This window comes from Pleurodeles waltl, chromosome 8, assembly GCF_031143425.1.
Source record: "Pleurodeles waltl isolate 20211129_DDA chromosome 8, aPleWal1.hap1.20221129, whole genome shotgun sequence".
NCBI classification, from domain to species: domain Eukaryota; kingdom Metazoa; phylum Chordata; class Amphibia; order Caudata; family Salamandridae; genus Pleurodeles; species Pleurodeles waltl.
In genome coordinates this window covers 23,528,196-23,545,248 of record NC_090447.1, presented here as the reverse complement: position 1 = coordinate 23,545,248, position 17,053 = coordinate 23,528,196, and the positions used below count along the sequence as shown (strand labels likewise).

General features: G+C 41.4%; 1 protein-coding gene across 4 annotated transcripts in view; it reads left to right on the top strand.

The window, feature by feature from the left end:
• Nucleotides 1-17,053, top strand: part of LOC138249674 (transient receptor potential cation channel subfamily M member 2-like) — a 519,042-nt gene that overhangs the window by 104,509 nt on the left and 397,480 nt on the right. For all 4 annotated transcript variants that reach the window (XR_011194834.1, XM_069203635.1, XM_069203637.1 and 1 more), the window contains 2 exons: nt 12,167-12,347; nt 13,353-13,522. Coding sequence is in view for 3 of the 4 variants with exons in the window: in XM_069203635.1 (XP_069059736.1) it covers nt 12,167-12,347; nt 13,353-13,522 (351 nt within the window). In the remaining variant the exon portion in view is untranslated. The remainder of the gene's footprint in view (nt 1-12,166; nt 12,348-13,352; nt 13,523-17,053) is intronic.

The following is a 17,053-nucleotide window of genomic DNA, read 5'->3' as shown; positions in this document are numbered from 1 at the left end:
CTTGGAACGACTCTTGGTGGCCCTCCGCCCTTGGTCCCCCGCCCACCCCTGCCAACCACGCAAGAAACCTCGGCTTCATCCTGGACTCCGCCCTCACCATGTCCAAACAGGTCAGCGCCGTCTCCTCCTCCTGCTTCAACACCCTTCGTATGCTCCGCAGAATCTTCAAGTGGATTCCAACAGAAACCAGAAAGACGGTGACCCAGGCCCTCGTCAGCAGCAGACTTGACTACGGCAACGCACTCTACACAGGCATCCCTACCAAAGACATCAAACGACTCCAACGGATCCAAAATGCCTCCGCCCGACTGATCCTCGACATACCCCGCCGATGCCACATCTCCCCACACCTGAGGGAACTCCACTGGCTCCCAGTAGACAAGAGGATCACTTTTAAACTCCTTACCCACGCTCACAAGGCGCTTCACAACACCGGACCCTCCTACCTCAACACCAGACTCAACTTCTACACCCCAACACGCCAACTCCGATCCGCCAACCTCGCCCTAGCCATCGTACCCCGAATCCAGCGCAAGACCTCCGGCGGCAGATCCTTCTCTTTCCTCGCCGCCAAAACCTGGAACTCTCTCCCCACTCCGCTACGCCAGACCCAGGACCTCCTCACATTCAGAAGGCTCCTCAAGACCTGGCTCTTCGACCGCTAAACAGCCTCTCCACCCCCCCCCCCACCTCAGCGCCTCGAAACCCTAACGGGTACATAGCGCGCTTTATAAATACTATGATTGATTGATTGATTGACAGCAGTCCTTCTTCCTGGCGTAGTATCCAGAGGTCCAGAAGTGTAAAGAAAAGTTGGTGTCTGAGATCCAATATTTATATCCAGTTCTGCCTTTGAAGTGGGAGAAGATTCTATTATGTTTCACTTTGAAGTCAACTGACACCCTGCCTTCCCTGTCCTTGCTCCAGACTAACGACAGAGGGTATGCAGCCATTTGTGTGAGGGCAGGGCACAGCCTATTGAAGTGTAAGTAGGGCTGTGCCCAGTCCTGCCATCCCATCCTGCAAGTGATGGCCCATCCAGGCGTAGCTAAGCTCTCTGGTGTTTGTGGCTGCCAGGAGGAATTCACAAACCCCAGCTGTCAGATACACTCAGTCATGTGACCCATGAACTGGCTACAGGAACTAAATGGCTAAGGCAGGAAAATGTCAACTTTCTAAAAGTGGCATTTTCAAAATTGTAATTTAAAATCTGACTTTACCATCAGAGAGGGTTTTTCATTACAATTAAAGAGACACCAAACTTGATCTAGTTACCTGTATTCATTTGTAAATTATAGCTCACTAAATCTAATAAGGTACTCCAATGTTATCCTATGGGAGAAGTAGGCCTTGAAGTAGTGAAAAACAAATGTAACAATTGTTCAATACCAGAACATGTTAAACTGAAACGTATGTGTTCTGCTTTTTAAATAGACTGTCCCCTGCCCTCTGGCAGTTTCAAACTGCACACGCTGGCTGCAATGGCAGGCCTGAGACATGTTTAAAGGGCTTACTAAATGGGTGACAGTGCTGCAGGCCCACTATTTACATTTGATTTACAGAATCTAGGCACATGTAGTGCCACTTTACTAGGTGTAGTGTCTTGTGAGTTAGCGATGATGGGACCCTTTCGGTTCCTGATGGACTCTGTAGAACTGTGACATAAGCATTTGGGAGTGCTTCATATATTTCCTGTTTAGAACTTTGAGTTCGCAGTTACACACAGAGCAATAAAGACATGTAAGACTAAGATCCGTCTGTGGTATAATCATTTGCGAGTAACCCAGATGGGGAGGACACTTCAACTGGCAACAAGATATGGTATAAGTAACCCAAAGATCAACAGTGCTCTCTGTAGGAAAGTACCCTCTTTTTGGCATGGTTACCCCAATTTTCTGCCTGATTTCAGTGTGGTTGACTGTGTTCACTGGGATCCTGCTACCCAGGACCCCATTGATTATGCTCTCTCTCCTCTAAATGTTGTCACTGCATACTGGTAACCCAGTATTTCACTAAAAATTGGCATACTGGTGTCCCCTTATAAGTTCCTAGTATATGGTACTTAGGTACCCAGGGCATTGGGGTTCCAGGGGATCCATATGGGATGCAGCATTTCTTTTGCCACCCATAGGGAGCCCATTCAAAGGCTTCTGCAGAACTGCCATTGTAGCCTGCGTGAAAAATGTGCATGCACCCTCTCACTGCCATTTACACTGCAAAAGGTCACTTATAAGTCACCCCTATAGCAGGCCTTTCAGCCATGAGGGCAAGGTGCAGAGTATCTGCGTGTGAGGGCATCCCTGCACTAGCAGAGGTGCCCCCACGACCTCCAGGACCATTTCCCCAGACTTTGTGAGTGTGGGAATGCCATTTTACATGTGTACTGGACATAGGTCACTACCTATGTCCAGCTACATAATGGTAACTCTGAACGTAGGCATGTTGGGTATCAAACATGTTGGAATCACATCCCAATGCTTTTGCAAGCATTGGTTGTATGATTCCATGCACTCTGGGGGCTCCTTAGAGGACCCTCAGTATTGCCATTACAGCCTTCTGAGGTTTTCCAAACAGACCCAGCTGCTGCCACCTCTCAGACAGGTTCCTGCCCTCCTGTTGCTTGAGCAGCTCAAGCCCAGGAAAGCAGAAGAAAGGATTTCCTTTGGGAGAAGGGTGTTACACCCTCTCCCTTTGGAAATAGGTGTTACAGGCTTGGGAGGGGTAGCCTCCCCAAGCCTCTGGAAATGCTTTGAAGGGCAGAGATGGTGCCCTCCTTGCATAAGGACCCCTAGTCCCTGCTCTGGTGCGAAACTGGACCAAGGAAAGGGGAGTGACCACTCCCCTGTCCATCACCACCCCAAGGGTGGTGCTCAGAGCTCTTCCAGAGGGTCACTGGGTATTGATATCTTGGATTCCAAGTTGGCAGGGCACTCTGGGAGCATCTGAGTGGCGAGTGCCAGTAGGTGACGTCAAAGCCCTCCCCAGGTAGATGCTTACCTGTGTAGCTGACCAATCCCCCTTTCAGGGCTATTTAGGGTCTCTCTCTTGGGTGGTTCTTTAGATTCGGATTGCAAGACTCCAGCAGGAATCCTCTTCATCCTTTACTTCACCCTCTTACCCAAGAAACTGCATCTGGACCCTCCAGGAACTCTACAAACTGCAACAAAGAAGCAAAGATGACTTCTGCAACATTGTATCTTCACATTCTGCCAGCAACTGCAACTGTTTCCTGGTTGTGCATCCTCAGAGGACAGCCTGTCTTTGGCCTGCACCAGAAGAACAAAGGAATCTCCCTTGGAGTGAAGGAGTCACTCCCCTGCTTCAGCAGACACCCCTCTGCAGCAACAACCTATGCTGTGGATCCCCTCTCCTGATTAAGTGTGTGGATCCAGCATCACAGGTGGTAGACTGAAGTGGTCCCAACAATCATGACGTCCTACTGTCCAAATTTGGTGGAGATAAAGAGCTTGCCTCCCCACGCAAGACAGTACCCCCATGCATAGTGGGTTTTGCAGTTGCCAAGGCTTGTTGGTATCCTTTCACAAAGTTCTTCGTGCACCATGCAGCTTCGGCATCCAGCACTCCTTCCTGCGATGCACATCTTTCTGCGTGGTTCTCCGGCGGCGTTGGACTCTTAGTTGTAGTGCTGCATGGGCCTCCTTTTGCACCCACTTTGGCCCCATGCTGTGGGACTCCTGTGCTTGCTGCCTGATTTTCTGAGAGTTCTCTGAGTTGCAGAGAGCCACTTCTGACTCCCCCTCCTGGGTAGAGTTCACCTGGTAACTCCTGGTCCCGGGCAGCGCCATTTTCCACTAACCGGGAGATTTGCGTGTGCCAAGGCTTGTTGACGGAATCCAGCGAAGCAAAGAAACTGCAATCATCCATCCGGCATGGGACATCTGCACCAACCAGGATCCTGCATCTGTCTTTTTGGGTGCAGTACTTACTGTTGTTTCTCACCTGTGGTTCTTCTTTTGCACCTTCATCTGGGTTAACCGGGGGTCCTGTTTTCCCTGGACTTTTCAGTGCTTCTTGGACTTGGTCCCCTTCTTCCACAGGTCTTCTGGTCCAGGAATCCATTGTTGGTGTCTTGCAGTCTCTTCTGGTACTTGCATAATCTTTCTTTTCGTGTTCTTTTGTTTTCTAGGAAAGTTTCTGTGATTTACTTCTGCTTTCCTGGGCTCTGGGGAGGGTTCTATTACTTACCTTTGGTGTTTTCTAATTGTGCCAACGCCCTTATACACACTACACTTGCCTAGGTGGGAAACCAACTTTCGCATTCCTCTTTCTTAGTATATGTTTGTGTTCCCTCTAGGCCCATTTCTAACTATTGTGATTTTCACTATTTGCACTGTTTTCTAACTGGTTTTACAGCTATTTCTGCATACTAGTGTATATAATTTGTGTATTACTTACCTCCTAAGAGAGTATAGTCTCCAGGGTATTTTTGGCATTTGTGTCACCAAAATAAAGTACCTTCATTTTTGTAACACTGAGTATTTTCTTTCATGTGTGTGAGTACTGTGTGACTACATTGGTATTGCATGAGCTTTGCATGTCTCCTAGTTAGGCCTTGGCTGCTCATCCACATTATCCCTAGAGAGCCTGGCTTCTAGACAATGCCTACATTTCACTAATAAGGGATAACTAGACCTGGTATAAGTACATTAGGTACCCACCACACACCAGGCCAGCCTCCTACACTATCCCAGAGAGTTTGCATCAGTCCAGCAAACTGCTTGTGTGTGCCACACATGCCTTAGTTGAAGTGAAGATCAACGGTTGGCACAGGTGGAGTCAAAGTGACAAGTGTGGAGTTTTGAAGATAACAGAAGCCTCATTTAGAGATTTATACATCGTTGGCTAGAAACGCACTTATAAGGCTGTGAAAATGGTACTGCATCTCTACACAATACTGAGTTTTCAAATCATACAGTATGACTATACTAAAGGCAGTAAGAACCAGGTCTGGAGAATCAACGAGCAGCGACAGCCAGGTGCAAGAGAACACTGTGAGTAGAAGCAGATAAATGCAGAGCAACATTAGAGGTATTGATAATCCAATAAAACCTGAGAAAGAGAGCCATCACACCTCAGCACCATGCACTGCAACCCAAGCAGAAGCAAGGGGATGTGCTTACGAGGCTGGTGAATCACATCAGACTGACTGAAAGGCTGTAAGTGGTGATCTAAATTATGAACTTTTTCAATGGCTGCTGGAAAGAGCACAGAATATGGCTCTGCTGCCTTCTTGAATCCACCTCCTCTCTTTGATACCCCCAAAAAGCAAAATATTAGTGATAGATGGATTGGCTGGATAGGAGTGTTTGATGATTTCATTGATGCACTGGAAGAAACAGACAACAAAAAGATTTTCAAATACCTCAAAAATCTTTCAGGTGAAGGAGTAAAAGAGATAATAAAGAAACTGCTGTGAACTGATGAAGTCAATACTGTCAAATCAAAGAAGAGTTAAATCTCAAATTCAATCCAATGCTGAGTGTTGATTTTGAAAGATATGTTTTCAGTCAGGAACAACAGAAAGTTGGTGAAACAATCGACATATTTGTTCAGAGACTTGACACACTCCTCAAACACTGTAAGTTCAATGAATTCAATGACAAAGAAGCCATAATTCTCCAAATTATTGTCAAATTTCTGTCAGATTCATTCAGGCAACCAATGCTGAAAGAAACCCTTAGTGATGTGCTGATCAACAAGCTGCTGGTCACCTGAACGTTCCCTCTGTGACGTTCTACACATGCCCACAAGGCCAAACGTCAATATCAACTGAGGCAAATGACACCAAATGTAGTCAGTCTTCTTCTAAATCTTTGCCCAAGAGTTCTTTAATTTCATTATCAAGTGATAGTGAGGAAGCCAGATGTGCCATGTTGATGTTTACCTTAGAAAAACGTGTGTATGTCAAACTGGCTGCATGCACATAAGATTTTGAGTCAAAGAGAAGTCAACAAGTGAAATCACAAAAGTCATTCAAACATTGTCTGAGGTTTCACAAAAAGTAAACGGATGTTCCATACCTTTTAATATTGACAGTGGTGCATATATAATAAATATTATGCCTGAGGAGAAGTACAATGAACTTCCTCCTTGCCCCGTCTCACACTTTCAAAGACTAAAGTGTATACGTGGGCTGCATTGAAGACTCAGGGTTCATTTGTAGAAACCAAAATTACAAAAGTAAAAGCACAAATTCACGTATTTCAAGGTACTGCATCAAGTGCCTGTTTACTCAGTTTCAGTACTGTTGCTGACATGGGACTGAAATCTGTAAACTACAACATGAATGCTCATCACGAAATAGTAAGTCAGTTCTCGTTTCTGTCTCATGGATTGGGGAAACTTAAGACCATGAAAGTGAAACTGCATATCAATGAGGACAGTCATCCTGTTGCTCAAAGATATAGATGAATTGCATTTCATCTACAAGTAGCTGTTGAGAAAGAGCTCAAGACACTGCTAAACATAAAATTATTGAGCGATCTACTGGTCCAACTCCATAGGTTTCACCCACAGTGGTATTGCCCAAAAGGGACAGTGAAGGAGCTGTGTTGATATATTTCAAGCTAACAAGGCAATTGAAAGAGAACAATATCCTGGTCCGCACATTGCCGACTTGATCACACAGCTAACTGGTGCCAAAATCTTCTCTTGTCTAATGTGAACAAATTATATCATCAGTTAGAACTCAAATAAGATTGCAGGTACATTACAGCTCTTTTCTACTTATATTGATTTTTTTAGATATAAACACTTAATTTTCTGTGTGGCATCCGCTGCAGAACATTTTCACGATCATACAACGTATCATACAACCTGTCAAATACAGTGATGACATATTGGTTTTTGGAGCCACCGTAAAGGAACATGACAAAGCTCTGACACAAGTGTGCCATTTACTTGCTGATGCAGATTTAACTCTGAATGCTGAGACATGTAAGTTTCATAAAACAAAACTCAAATTCTTTGATCATATCTCTTTTCTGATGGGGGTATGACGCCAGATCAAGCTAAAGTACAAGCTCTGCCAGCCACTAATACCCCTCAAGATGTTACCACGTTATCTTCATCTGTTAGCATGGCCCCTTGCTGTTTCTGATACAAGTGAATTTGCTGCTACACCCTTCAGAGACTTAGCAAAAAGAAATGCTTCATTTTACTGGTCACATGAATGTGAACAAAGTTTTAAGAAAATCAAGCATGCAATTGAGAATGCCAGTGGAATGGCATAATTTGATCCAATGCATCATCCAGAAGTTGTTGTTGACGCCAGCCTGGCCGGGTTGCACGCGATCCTTGCCCAACACAGTGGACACCCAAATGCTTGAAGGCATATTGTAGCATATGCAAGAAGAACCTTGTCACAAACAACATGCCTCTTCACAACCTGAGAAAGAAAGCTTAGCAGTGGTGTGGGCTTGTGAACATTGCCACGTATACTTATAAGGAAAACCTTTCACTCTTGTAACCGATTTTCAAGCACTGCTTACTATCTTTGGCAAACACACGATAAGACGCCTCCTAGAATTGAATGTTGTGGTTTGCGCCTACAGGAATATGACTATTCTATCGTGAACAGACCAGGGAAAGAACAGAATCCTGGTGACTACTTTGCCAGTACAGTGTTATGGTAACACTTCCAAACTTGCGGACGCCTACTTTAACTTCATTATGAAGTCCTGTACTCCTGCTGCTATCTCTTTGGAACACATTTTTATTGCAATGGACAAAAATAGTGACATGTTAATGCTATAGGCATTAACGCATATCAGTCTTGGAAACAGCACACTCAACCTCTCACACCTGACAGTGAAAACCAGAAGTTCAAAAATGTGAAAGATGAACTTTGTGTTACTCAAGAAGGTATTGTTTTATTAGATTTGAGAATTGTCATACCAAAAATCTGCAACACGTAATTGAAGTGGTCATGAAGGATATTGGGGAATTGTTGCTAGTAAACAAGCTCTATGAGACAGAGTTTAGTTTCCTCATCTTGACGAGAAAGTTGAGAGTTGACAGCCTGTCATTTGTGTAATTGCTTATCTCTCAGAATCACTCAACATACTTTGAACATGTCAGATTTACCAAAACATGTATCGGAGAGATAGGCTGTTGATTTCTTTGGTCCTCTTGACAATGGACATCACCTGTTGGTGATCATCGATGAATACTCCAGTTTTCCACTAGTAGATCTCTCATCCATTACTCAAGAAAGAGAAGTTAGATTGCATTTTTGCAGTTTGGAGTCTCACAATGGCCCGCCTTTTAATAATCGAGAATTCAGAGAATTCAGAAAAGCACACTGCTGTGGCCACAAGCAAATGCTGTTGTGCAATGCTTTATGAGCTTTATGGAGAAGCTTGATCTGACTTCTCATTCAATGACAGGTGAAAGTACTTCCACCCTGACGATCAGGAGAGACATGATGACCAAGTTACCACAATGGACCAACAGAAGATCTACAACAGATGGTGCCAACAAGCGTCTATATGTCAAGAAAATTGTTTTTAATGAAGGAGGTCAAGTATTAGTGCAACAACAGGGAAAGCGCAAATCTGATGCTGCTTTTGATGCTAAACCTTTCAAAGTTGTAACTAGCAAATAACACATGGCGCTTGCTCACCCTCCTGGAAAGTACACTACACAAGATTCCTCGCATTCCAGGCATCTGCCTAATCTTTTGCCAGTCCCTGATGTCAGAGATGAGACTGGTTCGAGTGAGACTGTAGAGAGCCCCTTGACTGCATCTGTCCCTGCATCACCAATGCCAGTCGTAGTCACTTCACTTCTCTCTTCAGAGCCTTAGAGGTCCCGATCTGGGCGTTTGGTCAGAGCTCGAAGATGACTCATCGAGGAGTTTTAATGTATATCTATAAAAATATAGAATATTTTTATGTAGTAAGAGGAGCGATGCAGGCCCAGATGTACTTAATTGACACGCAGCGCAGTGCCGCAGCAAAAAATGCGAGAGAGCGGGAGAGTGCCATATTTACATAATTATGGCTCTCTCCTCCCCTCTTCCTCGCGCTGGTGCTGATTTTAGGTGCTGAGCACCACGCACACGCCTTAACACCATAGTGCTATGGTGTGTGCATGAGTCTAGCATAGCTTTTGTTCTGGAAGGGTACCCTATGCGTAGACACACTTTAAAAAGTTTCCTACATTGTATGTGTGCTGCAAGGTGCATCATGCACGCAAAGTCAGAAAAGAAAGGAGAAATTAATACATTTCTCCTTTTAGCTCCTGCTTTTCAACTGCATTCATTTTTGGCGCCAAACCCTGTCTACTAATGTTAGCAGATAGGATTTAGCATCAAAAAGCATGAATGGTTTCATTGGAATGCCCATATAACACCCCCTTGGCACCAAGCAATGCAAAGCAGTGCTTTGCGCTGCCTTGCGTTACTTTTAGGGTACTTTTCCACATAAAACAAGTTTTGCGCTGGAAAGTAAATAGGTAAAAAAAGATTTTGCCTTGATTTGTGTCAAGTTTGTGATGCATACACAATGTAAAATCTTAGTAAATATACCCGTAGTGTCTTGTGAGTTAGCGATGATGAGACCATTTTGGTTCCTGATGTACTCTGTGGAACTGTGGCGTAAGTGCTTGGGTTTGGTGAATAGATTTCATGTTTACAATGTTGAGTTCAAAGTTGCATGCAGGGCAATAAAGATGTGTAAGACCAAGCTGTGTATGTTACATAATCATTTAGGAGTACCCTGGCTGGGAAGGACGCTACACTAGCGACTTACAAATACACTAAATATGCCAATTGGGGATAAGCCAATGTTACCATGTTTTAAGGAGTGAGCACATGTACTTTAGTACTGGTTAGAAGTGGTAAAATGCACATGGTTCCAAGACCAGCAAAAACGAGATCAGCAAAAAATAGAGGAGGAAGGCAAAAGGTTTGGGGAAGAGCATTCTAAGGCTGACAGGTCAAACACTCGTGATGTCAATATAATCAATGCACCTTGTTTTGAAGATAGCCCAGATGTGGTGTGCCCCCTGAATATCAAATCAACCGTATCAATAGGACAGAATATTGAGGACAGGCTATCAAAAATAAAATATCAACAGATAAGTATGTCTAGATTTTCTATATCTGACTCCATATAAGTGTACGGTTGTGGTACATATAACTTCAAGGGACACAGATGTGAAGTTAGGAACAGTAAATATTTACATTACTATATGCACTTACCTTTCAGTATTTTGTCACTTGATATTCTGTCCTCAATATTAGTATGCCATAATATTGTTTCTCTTGATATCCAGTAGTACATTCCCCAGATGCAATATGTAAAGACCAAACTCATGATGTAGAATCCAAAGGCTATTATGTAGTTAGTTGCCAATTAAATCTAATGCCTTTTACATACTTACAGTGTGTTAATATAGTATCAAACAAGTGAAGACTGTTATTAAATTGCCAGAACACAAAAATAATGTAATATCTTCATTCTAATTCGAGGTATGTACATAGACCTTGCCAAGTGATGAAATTATGAACCTGCATCTGCTTTCCTAAATAATAGGGGTCCTAGTTTTAGTAAGTTTCCCAGGTCACAAACAGCATCTTGAAGGTGACTCTTTCTTACAACGGCAAAAAGAGCTGGGAGCATAATTTAGGTGTGATATGGTCTGATAGTTTTAGACCCACCTAGCCTTACTATTCAGTTTTGTGATAGATATATTTGTTTTGTGCACCTTTTCTGGAGTAGTCAAAAAATTTCTGGGAGAAACACTTGGTAAAAGAAAAATGTATTGGAAGAATTGGACCTGGAATTACTAAATCCCTCAGTAACTTCTAATTTCTCAGGGTTTGCTTTGTAATCTTGGTTAACTCAGCACCCCCAGGTTGACAAGGCATATGGTATTGTCAACTACAGTAGAGCAAAATTAACACCACCATCATATCTCACATCACAGTGTTTGCTTGAACTGGAGTTCTGTGCAGGCGTTAAATTAGCATTATGCCTATTCCAAATATAAAAGTCAGGGCATCAGTTTCACTGAGGACGGGCCTGTTTATCATGCAGGAACATTCCTGTCCCAACAGATGGAGTTACTCCAAGAGGTAATATGGTCTTTGTCACTTTTCACTGTTGTGCCTAAGATTAGTGCTTTGTATGTTTGGCCTCTTTGGTGTAGCCTGAAAGGACTTTGCCAACGTTTGAGATGCTGTGATCATATTTTTTGCTTGGGCTTGGTCCATAATTTCTTAGTGCATCTCTGAGTTCCTGCAGCACATGTCCAACACCATAATTTCTGTTGATAAAAACTAGGGACCATATTTATGGAAAAATGATGGAGCGCAACCCTGCACCAAAATTGGCAGCGCAGTGCTACGTCATTTTCACAATGCAAGGATGGGCCGTATTTAATTGAATAAGGCGCACCCCTGTGTTATCCCTGCCCTGGCACTAAATTTAGCTGCCAATGCAGGCATCCTTGCACCATAATGCATGGATGTTTGCGTTGAGGGGTGTGATTGTGTATTTGCGGGAAAGTGTCCCTTCCTGCACATAAACGATCACTAAATTTGGCACTTCTTTGTGTGCTACAGAATGCAGCACACACAGAAGTGTCAAAGCCTAATTTTGAAATGATTGTTTATGTGCAGGAGTGGACACCTTCATGCACATAAGCAATAGTTTCAGTCATTTTGCTCTTTCTATGCATGCTGCAGAATGAAGCATGCATAGAAAAAGCAAAAAAAACAAGGAGGAATAAAAGTATTCCTCCTTGTTGCGCCTTGCTAACGCCACCCCTTGGATTGCGGTAGAGTTTGGCGCTGCCTCAGGTTTACAAAATCTCGTAAATCTGAGGCAGTGTCAAAATGCAACGGGTGTTACTGTGGCACGCCCACAGCAACGCCCATTGCACGCCTCTCTGACGCAGAAAACTGCATCGGAGGGTCCCATATTTAGAAGGAGGCAGAATGTCACAAAGAGTGGCGTTACACCTCCTTGTAAATATGGAGCAGAGGTTAGCGCCACTGGAGCGTCACATAAAATGACACTCTAGTGGTGTTAGGGGCTCTTAAATATGCCCCCAAGGTTTTATGAGAACATGGTCTACATGTCTGTTGTAATATTCTGTACCACAAAATTCTTTTTCTTCTTGTGCTATTTCTCCATAGTATGTGCGTGCCTCCAACAACACCTCATCCAAAGTCCTCTACGAAATGATGACCGATCAGTGGCAGCTGAGCGTGCCCAACCTCCTGATCACTGTGACTGGTGGAGCCAAGAACTTCAGCATGAATCCCCGGCTGAAGAACCTCTTTAGTAAGGGGCTTGTCAAAGCAGCTCAGAGCACAGGTGAGTAGGGTCATCTCAACACACATCAATAAAGAGAACCTGGGGATACTGGATTAAGCCTGCTGAGATGAATTCAGGCAAGCATTCTTGATACTTGCATGCACCTGACTCTTTGTTCCTTTTGGTGCTGTCAGGCATCCATTAGCTTCCTAGAAGATAGGCAGCTGGTATATGCAATGTTTAGGTGCATTTTAACAGATTTCCTTTACTAAGACATGTTTTCATTTTTGGCTTTCACCGATTTGTTTTTGAAGCGATACATTGAGATTTGTATCCCAAATACCCAAGAGACAGCTACAGTCCACATGAAAGGGTTTGACCTGATTGTGAGCCTTGCCTGTTTATCAGGCTAAAAAGAACCTTCAGTTCCAGTTCCAGTTTTCATTCTTCACCTCTGATATTAGTTTCTACTGGTAGTTTCTGTTTCCACACTAGGACATAAGTATCCTCTGGTGTTGTCAAAAGCTCTGCTCTATCAAAAAACTTTGTTGAAAGCTGCACAGGTTCCACCTTCTCCCACACAGAGCCCTAATAGGGCTAGTGTCCGCCTAGGGCCCAAGACGTGTACTAAAAGTGTTATTATCCAGGCTAATAGTTCCACCATTCTATGGCTCATATTTATACTTTTTTAGCGCCGCATTTGCGCCGCTTTTTGACGCAAAAACGGCGCAAACTTACAAAATACAATTGTATTTTGCAAGTTTGCGCCGCTTTTGCGTCAAAAAATGGCGCAAATGGGGCGCTAAAAAAGTATAAATATGGGCCTATATGTTTAAGGGAGAAACATACCTTGTCACCAATTAAAGGCAAAGATAATATATTAACTGGCACATCTACTTAGATATCTACAAATAACTTCAGATTCTTTGTCTGTCCCCTTATCTATGCTAGTCATCCCCTTGGATCCTGTCACACAGCTTTGAGACAAATATTAAATTAGAAGTAGTCCTTTGGGAACTAATATCAGCATGCCCAACTTATCTTTAATTTTGTCTACCAATGTAGGAGCCTGGATCATCACTGGTGGCTGCCATGCTGGTGTGATGAAGCTTGTTGGAGAAGCAGTGCGGGAATTCAGTATGAGCAGCAGCAGCTACGGCGACAATGAAATTGTCACCATCGGCATCGCCACCTGGGGCATAGTCCACAACCGGGCCAGCCTGATCAGCAAAGCGGTGAGTGACAGCGACTCTGGGAAAATCTCAACGAATGCATGTGATGCACAGGAATGTGAAATGCAAATGGGCAGGGCAGCTGTCCAGAAGAATAACATGGAGGGCAAAGTGATAAATTCAGGGTGGATAGGTGCAGTCAGACACTGTAAACAATACAGGTGAGAACATGTTTGAATGAGTAGATGTCATCAAGGACAAGAGGAGGGCAGTACTTTGGTTTTTCATAAAGAAAATATCCACCATTAGTATCCTGATATGCTGGCAAGAAGAATCTTGCATGGTATATAAGATCATTGTTTTTTAGTTAATTTAACAACCCCTTGCTACAGGTTAAGGTTTTAATGCATCGGCTGTCCTGTCCAAAGTTATGGCCCCCAGGGAATGGCACTTACTAATGTGGAAGTTGTGCAAGCACGAGCTGCTTGTAGTTAATTTTCATATCTGTGGCTGGCACTTCTTGGCTGCTTGAGGAGGGTGTGCTGCTTGATGTATTTTGGGCCCCGGTGCACAGCCCTTAGCAACGCGAAAGGTGTGGCCTCTTAGCAAAGGCTTCCTACTTTGGAACAAGAGCTACAGTTTTAAGTCCTGGTGTCAGCTCAAAATCCAATGATTCTCGGCAAAACACTCAATCTGTTCTTGCCTAAAAAAAATTATCTGCAAGGGATGCACCAGTGACCTCTAGGCCCTGTGGGAAATTGTAAACAAATGACAGCACTGACAATCTTGTGGACACTAGGTTGCCTGGATGTTCGTTGGGAGAAGCCTCCTACGGCTGAGGCTGGTCAGGAGGTAGGGCTGACCCACTGGTGGCCCCAGAGTTTTAGCTGTACCTCATATACCCCAGAGATTATGTGGGGCAAGGCCAAGAGTAACAGGATGCCCTGGCAGGGACTAATACGCTATGCAGTTTCTAGAGGTATTATTGATAACTGATGCGTAACTTTATGTCATCTGGTCATACTCTACTATTCTGCCCTCAAAGGCAGATGTAATTAGGACATGTGCAATTTTGATTTATGGTGTTCAGGTTTGCTGTGAATTTGCTATATTACATATGGTGCAGAGTTAGTGTTCTACAGTGATTGTGAGGTTTTTGAGCAAAATATTGAATACAATATTGTGATACTAAAACATTGTGTCAAGAATATTGGGATGACACTAATATAGTGGAAAGGAATATTAAAGCACGTTTTAAGTGTTGTTAATAATTTCATTGTTAAAATATGAATTTTTGAAAATATTGTGTTCAATACTCTTTGTGTTATTCATGTGTATTATCCTGTGTGTTTGATTGCATGTGTTAAGTATTTGTTTTGCGTGGTTAGTAAGGTCATTTATTATTTTTGAAAATGTTGAAATTTATATGTTCAGTTGTATTAATGTTTAAATGAATGTATATGTAATTTATTTTAGTAGTGGGATGTTGTTTTTTTTATGGGATAGCGATGGGAAGATTTTTTTTTTAAAGTGAATATTTAAATTTAAAAGCAACACTTATTTTTTATTGTAATGTAAATGAATACTGTAAAATTCAGAACATTTGTTTTTAATTATTAATGTTAATGAAAAATATGTATTAGCTAATTTTAATTAATTGATAAATGTAAACTTTTTTTAAAACATTGCTATTTTATTGTGAATATTGAAATACATATGGTAGTTATTTAAAAAAATTGCTAGGTTTAAATTGTATCATATAAAATTTTTCTAAATGTATTTTTCTTACCTATTTTCAATTTAATAAAGATATTTATTTATTTTTTTAAAGTAGAAAATTATTCTGTCATTGTTAATAGTTTGTTTTCAAAGTATTATTTTTTTATTTTAAACTTTACATATTTACGTAGTATTGTATTTTGTACATTTCTCAGGTATTTTTTCTATTGGTTTTTGACATTATTTCAGTTGTTTCACAATCATATTGTAACATACTTTTTATATATTTTTTCAGTATATGTTAAATATTTCATACTATTATTTAGTTTATACTTTAAACAATGTTTTACATATTTTAACACCTTTTTTAACATGTTTTACAAGTTTAATAATTGTATGCATTTTTTTAACCATCTTTAGCTTATATGCCCTTAATCTCTATGAGGATATAGTAATTTTTTTTACCACTACCTTCTATTTTGTAGTCTATTTGTCTCATCTTTAGTCTGTTTTCGGGGACCCTTATTTAGAGTTTTGAGGTTAGGGTGATGTAGGAGAGGTTATAGAGGTTAGTTATAGTGTTGTTTGTGGGTTTTAGTACATTTAGTTGTAGTAATTGTAGTGTTTTCCACAGTGTGCTGGTTTTGGTTTAGTACAGTGTTTTAGTAAAGTATAGAAATGTTTGGTTATATTGTGCTATGCTAGTTGCTTGTTGATGATTAAGTGTGATATATATGTAATTTTATATTTTACTTTTTTGTGGGTGGGTATTCTGTTTTACTCTGCAGGTTTTTCTTTATGAATGTGTCCTATAGACATTTCCCGGAAATCTGTTTAGTTTGATAATAAACCCATATTTTTTATTTTAGTTTGCTTTTTTTGAGGTTTTACGGAGTGTTTTTTTTTTAAAAACATTTTTCTCTTTTTTTGTGGTTCCTGGATACTTTAGAATGCTTTGATGGATCTCTATTAGAATTGTTTTATTTTTGCATTTTTTTGGCTTTTTGGAAAATATTTTTCCAGTTTTTGATGGAATATACTTTTTGACTTTGTGGCTATGGAGGATGATCTGCAACTACAGAACAGTAAGTAATATGTAATTTATTTGTTTTGAAGGTGAGAAATGTTGCATTTTATCATTTATTTAAGTGTTACGTTATTGTTATTTTGTATTATATACATTTTGTGTATTGTAATAATTTTCTGAACAAACTGAAATTGTTGTTTCAGTTTACTTATTGGTGGGGTTTAGATTTTTTATATAAATAATATACATATTTAATTGTATCAGTCTTATTTAACTTTGGAGGTTTACTGAATGTTGTGATGAGTTTTACTTTGAAATGTGGTATGTCATACATTATTTTGTTTTGTTTGCTGAATTTAGGTGCTATTTGGGTTACGGATTGTTTAATTCATGATTGCTGGTAGCTTTGCTCTTTTTGAAGGATTTGTATACATTTATAGAGTCTAGGTTGGGTTCCGACTAGTGTGGATTGAAAGGCATTGTACCATTCTTCCACTGTGTTATTTATTTTGGCTTCCTGTGCCAAGGTGCTGTCATAGACATTTTGGTTGGTGTTTGTGTCTGGAGTGATGTAGTCCTGACAACCCGAGTGTCCTCAAAATAATCCATTAGTTGACTTAGTTTGTGTTAATTTTGCTGTAGAAAGAACTTTCTATTAGTTAATTGGAGTCGTAAATTGTAGTGATTGCACTAGCCCTATGTCCCTCTGTGAAAGGGAGATAGCCTAGTGCTATAATTTTTCAATTTCAAAGGCAAATGGATTGTTTGTAGTGTATTCCACAATTAATGCAGTTTGTTGGGCATGTCTCCATAGGCATAGGTGGTTCATAGTAGGTCACAAGCACTTT